We start from the raw sequence: 18,995 nt of genomic DNA, 5'->3' as shown, positions 1-18,995 counted from the left end.
TGATTCTGTAAACAATCTATGGCTTCCGGTCGCAGTTCTACTACGTCAGTGCCTTGAACACGCCTCTACCCAGGGCCGTTGGAGATGCTCAAAGTTGATTGGCTCCCGATTTTTCGGGAGCTTGGAAGAGCTGTAGATAGCCTGCCTGGCCAGACTAAGCTCGCAACAGGCCCTCGTGTTGCGTCACGCTTAGGATGGGCGGGCCCAGGCTAGGAAACTCCGGCCAGTTTATTTATTCCTTCTAGCAGTAACGACTGAATCACAAGGGACGTCAGCAAGACGCAAACAATCCGACATACAAAAATACACGAGTAACAATTAATTACAGATTATAAACACAATTAAAGCCGCAAGCGGCCTCGACGGGCCCTCGCGCCAGCGGCCAAGGGGGGCGGGGGCATGCGTCCCCGCGAAAAACCTTCCACAGCTTCTTCGGCAAGAGACAATACTCCCGCAATGGCGACAAAGAACAGAATTGGACACATGGCAACGATAGGGTCTCGCACTGTACGGTGCTCGGGCCCTAATAATAATAGCGCCCTAATAAGGGTCTTGTAAAGAGTTTGCTTGCCAAGTTTGACAAATCAGAAGCTGCAATATCATTTTTGCCATAACCAGCACCCCTAGGGGCGAAAGTGCACAAAATTAGGCGAACATGTCAGGTGAGCTATGACGAGTTTGCGTATGAAGTTTGATGACAATTGAGTAAATAGAAGATGAGATATAGATTTTTGAAGAATAAAATTTTTGGTTTTTCCCATGTCAGTAGGTGGCGCTATGCTGTACATGAGCGATTATGAGTTGGAAAAATAAGTGTCTACAACAGCAACGCACTATCACAAGGTAGTGGTGTGAAGGAAAAGCATTATGGAATTATTTACCAAAAACCCATTTTGGAGCAATTGCGTCGGCCAAAAACAGCGCCCCCCATGGACGAAAATTCCCAAAATGTGGTATACATGACATGGGAGGTAGGAAGAGGGTGGCCGTGAAGTTTGACCAAATTTGAGGAAAGACTGGAATTTTTGCCCAAAAATAGCGCCCCCAGTGGCGAAATATCACAGAAAGTGGGTAACATGTCAGAAGCCCAAGGAGTGATCTGCGTGTGAAGTATGAGCAGTTTTGAGCAAGTAGAAGATTTGTTATGAATTTTTAAGCATGTAAAATGTTGCATTGAAAATTGATTGACGTATAACTTCTGAACGGTTTATGCTACGTGAAACCCATTTAGTAACTTTTGTCAGCCATGTCTGTAGATGATGTGTATCAATTTTGGTGACATTCCCATGACCGGTCTAGGAGGAGTTGCGCCGTGTTCGTGGCCATGCATTTCGCACAAAAGTGAAATTACCTCACTTCCTGTTGGGCGTGGCTAATGCATTGGCATGACATTTTTGTCCGGCTTAGTGAGATACATATGCATACCAAATGGCATGCCACTACTACAAACTACATGGCAACCAGGCACCTTAATGCGGGAGGCCAAAATCACAACGAGTTAGGGGGCGCTATAGAGGCCGTGAGGCCCGCCTGGATCTGGGCTTCTGGTTCTCAGTAGCGGTGGCAGTCTAAGAAAAAGGAGCCAAATTTCGTGCGTTGTCGACCATGGCAAGCGCCCCAATAAGGGTCTCGTAAAGAGTTTGCTTGGCAAGTTTGACAAATCAGAAGCTGCAATATCATTTTTGCCATAACCAGCACCCCCAGGGGCGAAAGTGCACAAAATTTGGCGTAGACGTCAGGTGAGCTATGAAGAGTTTGCGTATGAAGTTTGATGACAATTGAGTAAATAGAAGATGAGATATAGATTTTTGAAGAATAAATTTTTTGGTTTTTCCCATGTCACTAGGTGGCGCTATGCTGTACATAAGCGATTATGAGTTGGAAAAATAAGTGTCTACAACAGCAACGTACTATCAGAAGGAAGTGGTGTGAAGGAAAAGCATTATGGAATTATTTACCAAAAACCCGTTTTGGAGCAATTGCGTCGGCCAAAAACAGCGCCCCCCATGGACGAAAATTTCCAAAATGTGGTACACATGACATGGGAGGTAGTAAGAGGGTGGCCGTGAAGTTTGACCAAAATTGAGGAAAAATTGTAATTTTTGCCCAAAAATAGCGCCCCCAGTGGTGAAATATCACAGAAATTGGGTAACATGTCAGAAGCCCAATGAGTGATTTGCGTGTGAAGTATGAGCAGTTTTGAGCAATCAGAAGATTTGTTATGAATTTTTAAGCATGTAAAATTTTGCATCGAAAATTGATTGACGTATAACTTCTGAACGGTTAATCCTACGTGAAACGTATTTAGTAACTTTTGTCATCCATGTCTGTAGACGATGTGTATCAATTTTGGTGACATTCCTATGAACGGTCTAGGAGGAGTTGCGCCGTCTTCGTGGCCATGCATTTCGCACAAAAGTAAAATTACCTCACTTCCTGTTGGGCGTGGCTAATGCAGTGGCATTGCATTTTTGTCCGGCTTAGTGAGATACATAGGCGTACCAAATTGCATGCCACTACTACAAACTATATGGCTACCAGGCACCTTAATGCGGGAGGCCAAAATCACAACGACTTAGGGGGCGCTATGGAGGCCCTGAGCCCCGGCCAAGTTTGGGCTTCTGGTTCTGAGTAGCGGTGGCAATTCTCGGAACTGGTGCCAAATTTCGTGCGTTTTCGCCCATGGCAAGCGCCCCGAAAATGGCCCAACAGCGGAGAAAAATAAAGAAGAAGAAGAAGACGGAAGAAGAAGAAGACGGAAGAATAATAATAGTGAACTCTTACAAGAACAATAGGGCCTTCGCCCATAGGGCTCGGGCCCTAATAAAGGCAAGGCAAGGCAAGTTTATTTATATAGCACATTTCATACACAATGGCAGTTCAATGTGCTTTACAGAAGTAAAAACAAAAACAGTAAACAATAGAGAAATAAAATTACATAAAATAATTTTATCTTTATTCTAAAATAATTAATTAAAAGAATTAAAAGAAAATAATAAGAATTAAACAATAGTAGAAATAAAATATTAAAATGCCAAAAAGAAAAAGGAGAAAAAGAGAAAGGGAAAAAAAACTAGCAGAATAAAATAGAATAAAGTTAAAGTAAATTTAAAACATACAGAGAAAGTAAAGATTATAAAAAATGTAAAAATATTAATTATTTAACAGAAAGCATCTGAGAACAGCTTGGTCTTTAACCTAGATTTGAAGCTGCCAACAGCAGGAGCATTTTTGATGTCCTCTGGCAGTTTGTTCCATAGCTGTACTGCATAGTAGCTAAAAGCTGCTTCACCACACTTTGTTTTAACAACAGGTTTTAATAGTAAATGTTTCTGCTGCGATCTGGTAGATCTGATTGGGTTCGGCCGCTGCAACATATCAGAGAGGTAATTGGGCCCTGTACCATTTAGAGATTTATACACCAGCAGCAATGCTTTAAAGTCAATTCTGTAGCTTACTGGAAGCCAGTGAAGGGACCTTAGAATTGGAGTAATGCGCTCTGTTCTTTTTGTTCGTGTGAGAACCCTCGCCGCTGCATTTTGAATCAGCTGAAGTCGTTTGATGGTTTTTTTTGGCAGGCCTGTGAAAAGGCCATTGCAGTAATCAACCCTACTAGAGATGAAGGCATGTATTAGTTTTTCCAGATCATGTTTTGACACAAGTCCTCTTAGTTTGGAAATGTTTTTTAGGTGATAAAATGCCGTTTTAGTGATTGCTTTCATGTGACTGTCAAAGTTTAGCTCGCTGTCAATGAAATCACCAAGATTTTTAACCATTTCTTTAGTTTTAATCCCTTTTGTGTCAAGAATAGTGGTAATCCTGAGTCTTTCATCTTTTTTTCCAAATAGAATTATTTCTGTTTTATCTGTGTTCAGCTGAAGAAAATCTTGTGACATCCAGCTATTGATTTGATCGATACACTGGTAGAGACAATAAAGAGGAAAATTCAAGTCAGGTGATTATTAATCCACATTAAAATTTGGAATCGGATCATGCCCTGTCCAGGAAGCACTTTTGGTCGCGGATGGTAATAAAATCATAAAGCGCAGCTTCAACCACCCTAAAGTTCCCTGAGCTGAAATGATCAGGTTGATGGAATTCAGAAGGGGAAATACAGCACTTTATGAGACGGACCCCACTGCACTTCTTCATAAACTTAATGCATAATTCCTCACATCTGTCGCTGCGAGAGAGCAGGTCAATTAGAGAGCACTAAGGCTTCTTTATAGCTTCAACCTGATATTACGATGTGGTTATTTTTGCACGCGCACCTGCTGTACTCGGCTTCCCCACGATTTTGTAGACAATAACGCGGCCGGATCACTGAGGGGATTGAACTCGTTTTGTTCGAGCTTTATTGATGTAACTCTTGAATAATTAATATAAAATTGTGGTTTTCAACAAATCAGAGCAGAAGAGGCACATGTGGTGCACGATCCTAAACTCGTATAATTGGTGTGTGTGTGTGTGTTGACTCCAGGGGTCAGCTCACACATGGACGATGAGTACAAGTGGGCCGGAGTGGAAGACCCGAAAATCCTGGTGACGACTTCGAGAGACCCGAGCTCCAGACTCAAAATGTTTGCCAAGGTGATCGAGTCACGCACTTATCACGTGCATCATAGAACATTACACTAACCACACGCCTAATGATTAAGTGCGAGTGCTTGTTAACCACAGGAAGTGAAGCTGATATTCCCAGGGGCCCAGCGCATGAACAGAGGAAACCATGAAGTTGATACACTAGTGCGTGCGTGCAAGGCCAATAACATGACTGATATGGTGATAGTACATGAGACCAGAGGACAGCCTGGTACGATATATAATCACACACCTTACCATTGGATCTAATTTACTTCCACAGCCGCTCTGAGTGTGTGTGTGTTTTGTGTCGTTAGACGGATTGATTGTGTGCCACTTGCCTTTCGGGCCGACGGCGTATTTCACTCTGTACAATGTGGTGATGAGACATGACATCCCAGACATCGGCACCATGTCCGAGGCCTTCCCCCACCTCATCTTTCACAACTTCACCTCTCGCCTCGGCAGGAGGGTGAGCCGCAGAGAATGACATCATGTACAAAAAAAAAAAGTTACTCAAATCTGTATCTAATGTTTAAAACATACACATGATGTGATATTTATTTATCTATTTTTGTCTTTATTTATTATATTTTTTTAAATTTGGCTAACATTTTATTTATCTCTCTATTTATTTGGTGATCTGTATTTATTTATTTATTTATTTATTTGGCTTAATTAATAACTTGATTGATTAATTAGTTAATCTATTTATTTACCTATTATAATTAATTTGACAAACTCTATTTATATATTTATCTATTTATTTAGCTACCTGTATGTATTTATTTATTTATTTGGCTATTTATTTATTTGGTTATCTATATTTATTTATCTGTCTGTATTTATATATTTATATATTTATTTGGCTATCTCGTATTTATTTATTTGGCTAGCCTAATTAATTAATCAAGCAATAAATTAATCAACTTATAACTTATTTATTTATTTGGCTTTTTCATCTCATCTCATTATCTGTAGCCGCTTTATCCTGTTCTACAGGGTCGCAGGCGAGCTGGAGCCTATCCCAGCTGACTACGGGCGAAAGGCGGGGTACACCCTGGACAAGTCGCCAGGTCATCACAGGGCTGACGCATAGGCCAAGTTTACATTAGACCGTATCTGTCTCGTTTTCTTCGCGGATGCACTGTCCGTTTACATTAAACCGCCTGGAAACGCCGGGAAACGGGAATCCGCCAGGGTCCACGTATTCAATCCAGATCGTGTCAGCTCCGGTGCTGTGTAAACATTGAGATACGCGGATACGCTGTGCTGAGCTCTAGCTGGCATCGTCATTGGACAACGTCACTGTGACATCCACCTTCCTGATTCGCTGGCGTTGGTCATGTGACGCGACTGCTGAAAAACGGCGCGGACTTCCGCCTTGTATCACCTTTCATTAAAGAGTATAAAAGTATGAAAATACTGCAAATACTGATGCAAATACTGCCCATTGTGTAGTTATGATTGTCTTTAGGCTTGCCATCCTTCCACTTGCAAGTGGTAAGTGATCTGCCCTGGGATCACACACACAGCAGCTCAGTCCCGAATCACTGCTCGTGCACTTCACTCGCGCGCTCTGTGAGCTGCGCAGGGCCGGAGTGCGCACCCTCCAGAGGGCACTCGCTGTTCAGGGCGGAGTGATTTGGAGCGCAGGATGTCTGCGGAGCCGAGCGTATCCATGTATTGGTGTTGCTGTGTGCACGCGAATCGTGTATTGGTGTTGCTGTGTGCACGCTAATCGTTTTAAAAACGTTAATCTGATGATCTGCTGATACGGTCTAATGTAAACATGGGCATAGACACAGACAACCATTCACACTCACATTCACACCTACGCTCAATTTAGAGTCACCAGTTAACCTAACCTGCATGTCTTTGGACTGGGGGGGAAACCGGAGCACCCGGAGGAAACCCACGCAGACACGGGGAGAACATGCAAACTCCACACAGAAAGGCCCTCGCCAGCCACGGGGCTCGAACCCGGACCTTCTTGCTGTGAGGCGACAGCGCTAACCACTACACCACCGTGCCGCCCTTATTTGGCTTTTTAATTTTTTAAATTATTTTTGTTTTTGCTATCTGGAGTTATCCATCCATTTATTTATTTGGCTGTCTATCTTTATTTTATTTATTTATGTGCCTATCAGTTCAATAATTAGGGTCGTTCCTTCCCTCTCATACCTAGTCTGGCTAACGCGACTTCAAAGCTCTCCGAGCTATTGGTCTGGCAAAGATATTAAGCCCAACCGTTTCCCAGAGCGCGTGGTTGACCCGCCTCCCTGAAATGCCTCAGTTTGCTACTGGTCGAAGCCAGAAAAGGCTGTGACGAAGCTTAAACCAATCACATCACTCTTTCCTCTGACGTATGTGACGCGACGGGGCTAACTGGTAGATTAAACTCTTACCGAAGCCGGTTGGGAGCAAGGCGAAAACGTCCTTCCTTTCAATAAATACCTCCAGGGCTGCTCTTTGCTCCGTTTTCAATGAGAACTTGCTCCATGTTCGTAATGTTTCTAGTGAATGAAGCGCTTCCGGCATAGATTCTGTAAACAATCTATGGCTTCCGGTCGCAGTTCTACTACGTCAGTGCCTTGAACACGCCTCTACCCAGGGCCGCTGGAGATGCTCAAAGTTGATTGGTTCCCCATTTTTCGGGAGCTTGGAAGAGCTGTAGATAGCCTGCCTGGCCAGACTAACGCTACGTTCACACTGCAAGGCTTAATGCTCAATTCCGATTTTTTTGTGAAATCCGATTTTTTTGTGAGGTCGTTCACATTAACAAATATATGCGACTTGTATGTGATCCTCAGTATGAACGAAAAGCGACCTAAAAGTGTTCCGCATGCGCATTGCAGGATACGACGACGTCACACGCAGTGAGCATGGCCAGTGTTTACGGAAGTAAAACCGCCCGGTTGCGGTATGACCCATCCAATCTAGCTTGAATAGCTGCATCCCCCCAAATGGAAATCAGCTCCCTAACCTCTGCGTCCTTCCATTGAGAAGATTCAGAACCTTCACAGCCCGAAGCGTCCCTCGCATTGATGTCATGCGCAGGGGCGCAGATACGTTTTTTGAACTGGGGGGGACAAAAAACTGGGGGGGGACAAAGCTGCCAGCAAACCAACCCCAACCCCGATATGCCTGTCAAACTTGTTGTTAGTAACCATAGCAACCAAGCTCGAGCTCGCAACCTGTGCAGTCTGCGCAGCTCAACCAACCGAATATCAGTCTTTGTTTTGTTTTATGTGAGTTGTTGCAACTATGTATACACTGCTGTGCACCTCAATAAACCGAATGGTAATTAGTCTTTTGATTTTTTCCGTGAGGTTTGCCTTATGCAAAGAAAGACAGCATAGACGTTTTTTCCTCCCTATAAGTGGGGGGGACCGAACGAGGTGAATTTAAATATGACTCGTCCCCCCCTCTATCTGCGCCCGTGATTATGCGCCATGTTGTTGTAACTTTTTTTGAGAGACCCGCCGCCTACTTCAGCGCAGAATAGTGACGTTTGTGGCTTGTTGATGACGTGTAAGTCGGATGAATGCGACCTGGCGGTTCAGACTGAAGTCGCATATGAAAAGAGCGGATAGGAATCGGAATTAGGACCACATATCCAAACGGCCTGGGTCGGATTTGAAAAAATCGGATCTGTGTCGTTCATATTGTCAATAAAAGATTGGATACAGGTCACATATGGGTGAAAAGATCAGATTTGAGTCACTTCAGCCTGCAGTGTGAACGTAGCCTAAGCTCGCAACAGGCCCTCGTGTTGCGTCACACTTACGATGGGCGGGCCCAGGCTATCTCATACCCCTTTTCAGCCAACAGGGAATGGGTTCTTGAAGTGGTTCCGTTCAGGATTTTTTGAACCTTGGTGCCTGATAGCAAACTGGCCCACGTTTCCACCAGTTTTGTTCGGAACCGTTCTAATCGACGATGCGTCATGAACGGAGGGTGTTAAACAATCCACAACAGGAGTAAACAATAGTAGTGAGATTGCAGTGCATACTGATTACCGCCGAGGCGAGCTTTTGTTCTGTTATTGCAGGTATCTTTTATTTTTTGGTCCATTTTTTTCAAAAGATGGATCCTTTTCCATTGCTGCGCTCCACTTCCTATCCACACTAAAGACACACCCACTAACATCGTCACGGTTCGCACTGGAAAAACCTATGTTTTGCTTCCAGCTTTTCCAACTTTTCAGATTCTGAACCATTTTATTTTTAGTCAAAATGCTCCGAATGGCATCATATTTGGTGCACAAACCAGAACAGAACCCGTTCCCTGTTGGTTGAAAAGGAGGTGCATGTGTTCTCGATGACGGCACGGTGGTGTAGTGGTTAGCGCTGTCACCTCACAGCAAGAAGGTCCGGGTTCGAGCCCCGTGGCCGGCGAGGGCCTTTCTGTGCGGAGTTTGCATGTTCTCCCCGTGTCCGCGTGGGTTTCCTCCGGGTGCTCCGGTTTCCCCCACAGTCCAAAGACATGCAGGTTAGGTTAACTGGTGACTCTAAATTGACCGTAGGTGTGAATGTGAGTGTGAATGGTTGTCTGTGTCTCTGTGTCAGCCCTGTGATGACCTGGCGACTTGTCCAGGGTGTACCCCGCCTTTCGCCCGTAGTCAGCTGGGATAGGCTCCAGCTTGCCTGCGACCCTGTAGAACAGGATAAAGCGGCTAGAGATAATGAGATGAGATGAGATGTGTTCTCGATGTTGAAATGAATAAGAGAAAAGTGCAGCTTGCCATGTTACTGAGAAACCGTAAAGCACAAAGTTCTCCATCCTGATGGCAAGCTTTACCTCTGACTGTTATAAAGATCCGACACCGGAGACTCCTTTTATAAATGTTGAATAAAAAACCGATCCTCCTGACAGAAAATGAACCAAATCAGTGATTCCACATTTTTAATGCATTTATAGAGAATAGTTGTGAGAGGCGCCATCTGGTGGTCAACGCGTGCAGTGCATTATAATACCTCAAAAAGAAAAAACCCTACTGGGACACCTTTACTGGTCTGCACAATCACGAAACCTCAGTCCCATTACTGTGCTACAGCAGATCCAGACTCTGCTGGAATTATTTACACAGAAGGAGCTGCTCATGTTGCTGGATGCAGCTTATTTTCTTTCAGAAAGTTTTTAATTTAATATTTGTAGTGCCGTGTATTTAAGCGTAAAGTCGGAGTGGTGGTCATACGGTAGGCTTGAAGCTCATGGCGATTTTTTTTATTTTTTCCCCCCCTACAGGTGTCCAATATCCTCAAGTACCTGTTTCCTGTTCCCAAAGAAGACAGCAAACGTGTTATTACGTTTGCCAATCAAGATGATTTCATCTCCTTCAGGTGACTAGTGCCAGGTTTAGTGTTATTGGATCATTCAGTCTTAATATAGTTTAGTGTTAGTTCACAGGCGGGATTAGAGTCTGTGATTAGAAAATGAACAAATCAGTTATTTGGGGCCCGTTGGATGTTTTTTATTATTATTATTATTATTAGGGGGCCAAGCGCAAAAGATGTGTAGGCATCCTAATTGAATTCCTTTTATTTTTTTTAAATCAGTATCCTGGTATTATTATCATTATTACGACTAACGTTCCACAGTGGGAGTCTATAGCAACCCAGAGAATGGTTCGTATACGTTTTATGAAATTGAAAAGACTCTGGTACCTGGACAGCAGTGTGGGTGTACGCCCCTCAGGCACTCCAACACCACCTACATGGAAATACGTCGGATATACAGTGCTGTGCAAAAGTCTTGGGCACATGTAAAGAAATGCTGTCGACCAAAAATTGATTAAAAAAATAACGAAACGAAATGATTCAGCATTAAACACACTATAAACAGTAATCAGTAGGGCTGTAACGATATGCGTATCGAAATCGCAATACGCAGAGCCACGATCTGTATCGCGATACAAGAAGGCAGAATCGCGGTACACCCTTTCAAACTTCTCCTCAGCCCAAAAACAGAGGCGCTTCCAAACTTCAATTTATGAATACTTTACTTTTTATTTAAATTACATTTTAAACTTACTTAAATTACTTTTATTTTTTTATATCTATTAGTAAGTCGTTTTTTCGCCGACCTGCGACAATCTTCTGCGAGTCACGCAACGTCCACACTCGCCACTGGCAGAGCATTCGTTTCTTTTAAGCGGTCACCATTCTGGTTGCGACGCGGGGAGCGAATCTGTAAACAAGCAGCTCATTGGCTGGCTAGGTGTGCCACAAGCCAATCACAATCACTTGACCGGAAAGGCATGCAGTGTTGCCAGATTGGACGGGTTTAGGTGCTTTTTGGCTGGTTTTGAACATATTTTGGGGTGGAAAACGTTAGCAATATCTGGCAACACTGAAGGCATGTCTGCTTGGGTGGAAGCCTTCTGCGGCAGTTACATTTTGACACGCGAGCAATGTTTCACCATAAAAATTCCGTAATTTCCATCTGTTTTCCGCGATCACAGAAAATCATTGGCCCTATGAGAGTGAGACAGTGAGAGAGCCACTCCCCCCCCCCCCCCCCCCCCCCCCCCAAAAAAAAAAATCTTAACGGATTTACACGATTTGGAAAAATGACTTTTTCAGAACCGAAAAAAAACAGAGCTTCCGGCTCAACAGTATTATTTTGAGAAATAAAACAATCTTTGGATATACATTTGTTCATTTTTGCATACATATTACTCATTCTCTGCAGTGGTCTGAGTTATTTGTTATTAAATAGTTAATGTAAGTAAGTAAATGTTAATAAGTCAAATTTACTACTTTTAAAAAACATTTTAAAAAAAATTCGTGGGCGTATCGAATCGTGGGTCAAAAATGGCGATACGAATCGAATCATGAGTTGGGTGTATCGTTACAGCCCTAGTAATCAGTGAGCCATAATAAATGAAACAAAGTCAATATTTGGTGTGAGACGACCCTTTGCTTTGAAAAAAAAATAGTCTGAGGCATAGACCGCGGAACGCATTTGAACAAGGGGGGGCCACAATCGCAAGAGGGTGTCACCGAAATGTTAGGTCGGACATGATGCATATAGGCTACATTATACACGGACATGCACGTGATGCTATCAGTCATGACAGCCAGCACAGAACCGCGCAGATTAAAATGCACAAGAAAAGCACCTCGGTGGTCGGTGGTAACTCAACTTAAACTGCTTGCTTGTACTATAGAGAGAAACACTGAACACAGAGAAGTGCACTTGGCGGTGCTCGGTCAGAGGAAAGTATGGGAATATGCCTGCGGTTTTGTCAGAGCTGTGTGTGTGTCCGTGCGTGTGTGTGCGTGCGTGTGTGTGCGCGTTTCCACAATATGCCAGCACATAACTGCGCAGAATAAAATGCCAAAACAGCCAACACTAATAACCCCAGCATCAGTTATGACTTTAGTCCACAATATGCCAGCACAGAAGTGCGCAGAATAAACTGACAAAACAGCCAACAGCACAGAAGGCTATACACGTTGCTCAACGTCAAAAAATATTCTCATCTCATCTCATTATCTCTAGCCGCTTTATCCTTCTACAGGGTCGCAGGCAAGCTGGAGCCTATCCCAGCTGACTACGGGCGAAAGGCGGGGTACACCCTGGACAAGTCGCCAGGTCATCACAGGGCTGACACATAGACACAGACAACCATTCACACTCACATTCACACCTACGCTCAATTTAGAGTCACCAGTTAACCTAACCTGCATGTCTTTGGACTGTGGGGGAAACCGGAGCACCCGGAGGAAACCCACGCGGACACGGGGAGAACATGCAAACTCCGCACAGAAAGGCCCTCGCCGGCCACGGGGCTCGAACCCGGACCTTCTTGCTGTGAGGCGACAGCGCTAACCACTACACCACCGTGCCGCCCCGTCAAAAAATATTGGTTTAGGAAATGTTTAAGCAAATGTTTGATTAAATTACAGCATGGGTTGGGTTTAAGTTTGATTTTGTCGACATGTTTTGAGTTGAAAAACACTCGCAGGCCAACATTGTATTTATTTTTTTAATAATTTTCAAAAAGTTACCCAGGCCACGGCCCCCCTGGCCCGGGCGGTTCCGCGGTCTATGGTCTGAGGGCCAGCAAGTGCAGTTTTATGCGGAAATGATCTGTAGGTTTTACTGAGCGTCTTCCAGAACCAGCCACAGTTCTTCTGGACACTTTGACTGTCACACTCGTGTCTTCATTTTACACCAAAACCCAGCAGCCTTCATTATGTTTTCTTTTTTCATCTGAAAAGTGCGCTCTTATGGAATATGCTGCTCAGACATATTACAAACTTGTTTTTTTTTTTCTGTAACATTTCATTTTGTGCTGGAAAAAAACTGAACGTTTGGAACTCTAATGTTTTTGTAATGTTTTGACTCGATAATGTAGAAATCATAAAATAGAAATCTATAACAAAGTTTGCATGAAAAAAAATAGGGTGCCGAAGACTTTTGCACAGAACTGTGTGTTTGCAATACATCATAGAAATGTGAATCCGAGTTCCTCTTATTCTTTTGTCATAGCGAGGTCAAAGTTGGATTTTCCACCATTTTTTTTTTTTCTCCAAAGTTTGTCCAGTTATCATCGAATTTGGATCACAGCAATGTGAGACCAACCTGAACAAACCTCCTTCTTTCTCTGATGTGGGACAGTTTGTTCATAACACGCAAACGAATTTAAGTTGAAGTCACCAAACAAGAAGTGTGGGCGTACGGTATCTCAAGAATGCTGCACTGTATACACCTTCACCGGCCACTTTAATAGGAACTCGGTCTTGAGTCGTAAGATTCCTGTTCTGGAATCCAGTGTGGTTTTCTGTTGCATGCTGAGATGCTTTTCTGCTCACCACGGTTGTAAAGAGTGATTATATGAGTTACTATAAACTTCCTGGCAAAAAAACAAACAAACCTCGAACCAAATTGGAGGAACAGATTTGTGTTTCTTGCGGGTTATATTTTAGTTTCTAGGAACAGTTTGTTTCACATATAAAAGTTGTCCAGATATCAGGGAATTTGGATTCCATCGTTGTGAGATTGTTGACACTTTGTGGGACATTTTGTCTCGAAGGAATTTGGCTGCAAAGTTTCCGACCGGAGATTGAAGCCATTTCTCAGCAACAAATTTTTATATATTGACCCCAGTCTTGGCAGAAGTGTTTCACAGTATGACCTGATGTTAATATACAAGCGAGGAAGGGTTACTGAAAACAGGCAGTGATGCAATATCCTAGCAATGGTTTGCCTTTTCACCTGCAAATTTAGTTCCCAAGAAGTTGCACAAACACTGATGGCTTCTGGTCTTCCTCTGTCTCTAAGGGGTTGGGCCAGAATCTGCTTGGCCCCCTTAATCGCTCCTTGTAGCTATATTTCCATTTATAGCTATAAAATCTAAAATATGACTAAAAATACCGATCCCCTTCATCCCTAATATGACTCTTTTTCAGTTTTTGTTGTTCTGCGCTTTACAGGCACCATGTTTACAAGAAACCTGACCACAAGAATGTCGAGTTGACAGAAGTTGGACCGCGGTTTGAAATGAAATGTAAGTGACTCTGTAATTAGCCACAGATTGAAGTTACAGTGGGGCAAAAAAGTATTTAGTCAGTCACCAATTGTGCAAGTTCTCCCACTTAAAAAGATGAGAGAGGCCTGTAATTTTCATCATAGGTACACTTCAACTATGAGAGACAGAATGAGAAAAAAAAATCCAGAAAATCACATTGTCTGATTTTTAAAGAATTTATTTGCAAATTATGGTGGAAAATAAGTATTTGGTCAATAACAAACGTTAATCTCAATACTTTGTTATATACCCTTTGTTGGCAATGACAGAGGTTGAATGTTTTCTGTAAGTCTTCACAAGGTTTTCACACACTGTTGCTGGTATTTTGGCCCATTCCTCCATGCAGATCTCCTCTAGAGCAGTGATGTTTTGGGGCTGTCGCTGGGCAACACGGACTTTCAACTCCCTCCAAAGATTTTCTATGGGGTTGAGATCTGGAGACTGGCTAGGCCACTCCAGGACCTTGAAATGCTTCTTACGAAGCCACTCCTTCGTTGCCCGGGCGGTGTGTTTGGGATCATTGTCATCTCAAAGACCCAGCCACGTTTCATCTTCAATGCCCTTGCTGATGGAAGGAGGTTTTCACTCAAAATCTCACGATACATGGCCCCATTCATTCTTTCCTTTACACGGATCAGTCGTCCTGGTCCCTTTGCAGAAAAACAGCCCCAAAGCATGATGTTTCCACCCCCATGCTTCACAGTAGGTATGGTGTTCTTTGGATGCAACTCAGCATTCTTTCTCCTCCAAACACGACAAGTTGAGTTTTTACCAAAAAGTTCTATTTTGGTTTCATCTGACCATATGACATTCTCCCAATCCTCTTCTGGATCATCCAAATGCTCTCTAGCAAACTTCAGACGGGCCTGGACATGTACTGGCTTAAGCAGGGGGACACGTCTGGCACTGTAGGATTTGAGTCCCTGGCGGCGTAGTGTGTTACTCATGGTAGCCTTTGTTACTTTGGTCCCAGCTCTCTGCAGGTCATTCACTAGGTCCCCCCGTGTGGTTCTGGGATTTTTGCTCACCGTTCTTGTGATCATTTTGACCCCACGGGGGTGAGATCTTGCATGGAGCCCCGTGGTCTTGTATGTCTTCCATTTTCTAATAATTGCTCCCACAGTTGATTTCTTCACACCAAGCTGCTTACCTATTGCAGATTCAGTCTTCCCAGCCTGGTGCAGGTCTACAAGTTTGTTTCTGGTGTCCTTTGACAGCTCTTTGGTCTTGGCCATAGTGGAGTTTGGAGTGTGACTGTTTGAGGTTGTGGACAGGTGTCTTTTATACTGATAACGAGTTCAAACAGGTGCCATTAATACAGGTAACGAGTTGAGGACAGAGGAGCCTCTTAAAGAAGAAGTTACAGGTCTGTGAGAGCCAGAAATCTTGCTTGTTTGTAGGTGACCAAATACTTATTTTACCGAGGAATTTACCAATTAATTCATTAAAAATCCTACAATGTGATTTCCTGGATTCTTTCCTCCCATTCTGTCTCTCATAGTTGAAGTGTACCTATGATGAAAATTACAGGCCTCTCTCATCTTTGTAAGTGGGAGAACTTGCACAGTTGGTGGCTGACTATTGAAACTTTAAGAAATTTGTGTGAAAATTATAATAACTTAGAGGTTTGAGTACATTGGACAAGTTGGAGTTAATCTGGAACATTTTCAGTCATATACATATATATTCTATCCACATTCACTGGATATGGGCAATCGCGCACTCTGATTGGCTACTCTCCTACTAGGATATCAGCTCATATACCCTGAGTTAGAGGTCTGCACGGGACAGAATTTTCAGGCCCGCTCCGGCATTGTGCAGTCCCGCTCCCGCAAAGAATTATGATTTTCAGTCCCGCTCCCGCCCGCGCCTGCCATATTTTGTCCCGCTCCCGCCCGCAAAGCCCGCATGATGCAGATGTTCGCGTTATTTCTCACGAAAGTTCTTGTCATTGGCTTGGGGAATTAAACATGCTGAGCTTAGCTGAGCTCTCCACTGACCGATCCTTCACCTAGCGCACGTAGCGAGGGTGCGCGTTGCCAGGCACCTCTTTTTAAAGCAGCCCTTACTTCTGAAGCACTGTGAGCTTCACTAGAGGAGCTCTGCTCTTCTGCCACGATCGGAGATCTCAAACACGGAAGAGCGGAAAGGAATCGGAAACGTACGCGAAATTAGACCACATCCGCAAATTTAGGCATCTTAAAATGTTTTTATTAATGCCAAATAAAATATCCAGCACAAATTATGTATGATAGATATAAATTAATAATTTATAAATTTTATTTTAAACACGTTTTTAGTTCGCGGGACTGCAGCTTATCACCTCTCCCGCCTGCTCCCGCATTGTGCACGCCCCCTCCCGCAATGATCTTTCAAAATTTGTCCCACACCGCACTGCTTTGTGTCGGGTCCCGCGGGACTCCCGCGGGAGTGCAGGGCTCTACCCTGAGTAGAGAAAAACAAAATGGCGGAGCGTGTTGCTGAACCAACCGAGGACGAAATAAAAACTCGACTCAACAACAAAATGCCAAAAAATACAAAAAAAAGAAGTAACAAAATATGGAATGAAAGTATTTGATGCTAAGAACGTATCTTTTTTTTAAAAGAATTATTATTATTATTATCGCATTTTTCACAAATTGCTCCTGTCATTTCACCGGTTTGTTTACATTCTAAGCGGAAATGATTTTGTTGGACGTTTTGTATAAAGTTTCCATTGATCGAATTTGCAAAAAAATAAAAATGCTCTATTTCTCAAAATCCAGTGAATGTGGAGAGAATAAAACAGTTATTCCACTCAATCTCGTCGTACATGGATTATAGACAACTCGGTGCTACGCGCCTCGTCGGCTATCAGCTCATGTACGACTCGATTTTGTGGAATAACTGTTAAATATGTGTATAAAGTGATTGATTTAAGATGATTAGATCACATGACCGCCTTCCCAGATGTTGCGTCTCTGCATGAATCCTAAATGACTTGAAATGTGCACCACGTACAATGGAGAGTGTTTTCACTGCATCCATGGTACATTTTTAATAAAAGTAAGAAGGTAAAGATGATTTTCAGAATACTAAATCGAGACACAAATAGCAGTAACGTGTGTGTGTGTGTGTGTGTGTTTTTGTCTTTTCTGTCTCATCTGCAGTGTACATGATCAAACTGGGAACTCTGGAGAACGAGAGCACGGCGGATGTGGAGTGGCGTCATCACGCTTACACACGCACGGCCAAAAAGAGGAAGGTGTTGAGTGTGGAGTAAACACGCGTTACTCTGGTTGTTGGAAAAAGACTCCATGTGGGTTTATGATCCCTGATTTTCACTGAATTGTCTCAGTGAGAACTGTGTGTGGACGGAAGAGTGTATGGATTGTTTTTTTTTTTTTTTTACACATTTTTGCTTTCTGGTGAGAGTGTACACACATACAGTTCTGTGCAAAAGTCTTAGGCACCCTACTGTTTTTTTTTTCCCCCCCCCATACAAACTTTGTTATAGATTTCTATTTTATGACTTCTACATTATCGAGTCAAAACATTACAAAAACATTTAGAGTTCCAAACGTTTGTTTTTTTCCCCCCAGTACAAAATTAAAAAAGAAAACATAATGAAGGCTGCTGTGTTTTTGTGTAAAATGAAGAAGTGAGTGTGACAGTCAAAGTGTCCAGAAGAACTGTGGCTGGTTCTGTAAGATGCTCAGTAAAACCTATATGGAATCAATTTTGTGCCAACACATACAGCACATTTGTCCCGTACTTACACTTTGTTGAATTAATTCAATATCATAGTCGTCACTGAAGTCCACTCGATCCTTGTGTACCGTCAATGGATCGGTCACTCGTCAAACAGTGACTGCAACAGCCTCCGGGGGAATGGAGCGTAGCTGTCAGTCAAACACAATTTAGCCAATGGGAATGCATTCCTGGACAGCCCACCCACACGTGAAGTTTGTGCCAAAACTGCAAACACGCCTGCATAATGTGTACTACTGCAACACATACAATGCATTTGTCCCGTACTTACACTTTGTTGAATTAATTCAATATCATAGTCGCAGGGCGGCATGGTGGTGTAGTGGTTAGCGCTGTTGCCTCACAACAAGTAGGTCCGGGTTCGAGCCCCGTGGCCGACGAGGGCCTTTCTGTGTGGAGTTTGCATGTTCTCCCCGTGTCCGCGTGGGTTTCCTCCGGGTGCTCCGGTTTCCCCCACAGTCCAAAGACATGCAGGTTAGGTTAACTGGTGACTCTAAATTGAGCGTAGGTGTGAATGTGAGTGTGAATGGTTGTCTGTGTCTATGTGTCAGCCCTGTGATGACCTGGCGACTTGTCCAGGGTGAACCCCGCCTTTCGCCCGTAGTCAGCTGGGATAGGCTCGGATAAAGCGGCTAGAGATAATGAGATGAGATGAGATCATAGTCGCCACTGAAGTCCACTCGATCCTTGTTTACCATCAATGGATCGGTCACTCGTCAAACAGTCCGCCAGAATCCGAGTAGGAAATGGACGCAACAGCCTCCGGGGGAATCGCTGAGCGTAGCTGTCAGTCAAACACAAGTTAGCCAATGGGAATGCATTCCTGGACAGCCCGCCCACACGTGAAGTTTGTGCCAAAACTGCAAGCAAAAAGTCAGGGAGCGCAAACGAGAAAGCTGGAATCGCAACCAAAATAAATTACGTCAAACAAAACTGAGAAAGACGCGGAACAAAAATAAAAGGTTTCTGAAGAGTAATAGACTGATATTTTGCACGATTACATGAATAATTTGTTTGCCAGTCTAAAAAAATTGACTTTTTTTTTTAATTTTGATTTATCGCTTTTGTTTGATATTTCAAAAGTATTGTATGAACATTTTGGCACAAAATTGATTCCATAAAC

The 18,995-nt window shown here is 43.3% G+C and overlaps 1 protein-coding gene across 1 annotated transcript in view; it reads left to right on the top strand.

The window, feature by feature from the left end:
- The window catches only part of imp4 (IMP U3 small nucleolar ribonucleoprotein 4), a 39,495-nt gene extending 21,156 nt beyond the window's left edge, over window positions 1–18,339 (top strand). The window contains exons 4-9 of the mRNA XM_060907460.1: window positions 4,481–4,590; window positions 4,681–4,813; window positions 4,899–5,053; window positions 9,832–9,926; window positions 14,028–14,101; window positions 17,272–18,339. Coding sequence (XP_060763443.1) covers window positions 4,481–4,590; window positions 4,681–4,813; window positions 4,899–5,053; window positions 9,832–9,926; window positions 14,028–14,101; window positions 17,272–17,384 — 680 coding nt within the window. The 3' untranslated portion in view covers window positions 17,385–18,339. The remainder of the gene's footprint in view (window positions 1–4,480; window positions 4,591–4,680; window positions 4,814–4,898; window positions 5,054–9,831; window positions 9,927–14,027; window positions 14,102–17,271) is intronic.
- The last annotated feature ends 656 nt before the right edge of the window (window positions 18,340–18,995 follow it).

This window comes from Neoarius graeffei, chromosome 24 (genome assembly GCF_027579695.1).
Source record: "Neoarius graeffei isolate fNeoGra1 chromosome 24, fNeoGra1.pri, whole genome shotgun sequence".
In the NCBI taxonomy this organism is placed as follows: Eukaryota; Metazoa; Chordata; class Actinopteri; order Siluriformes; family Ariidae; genus Neoarius; species Neoarius graeffei.
This window is presented reverse-complemented; position numbering and strand designations above follow the sequence as displayed.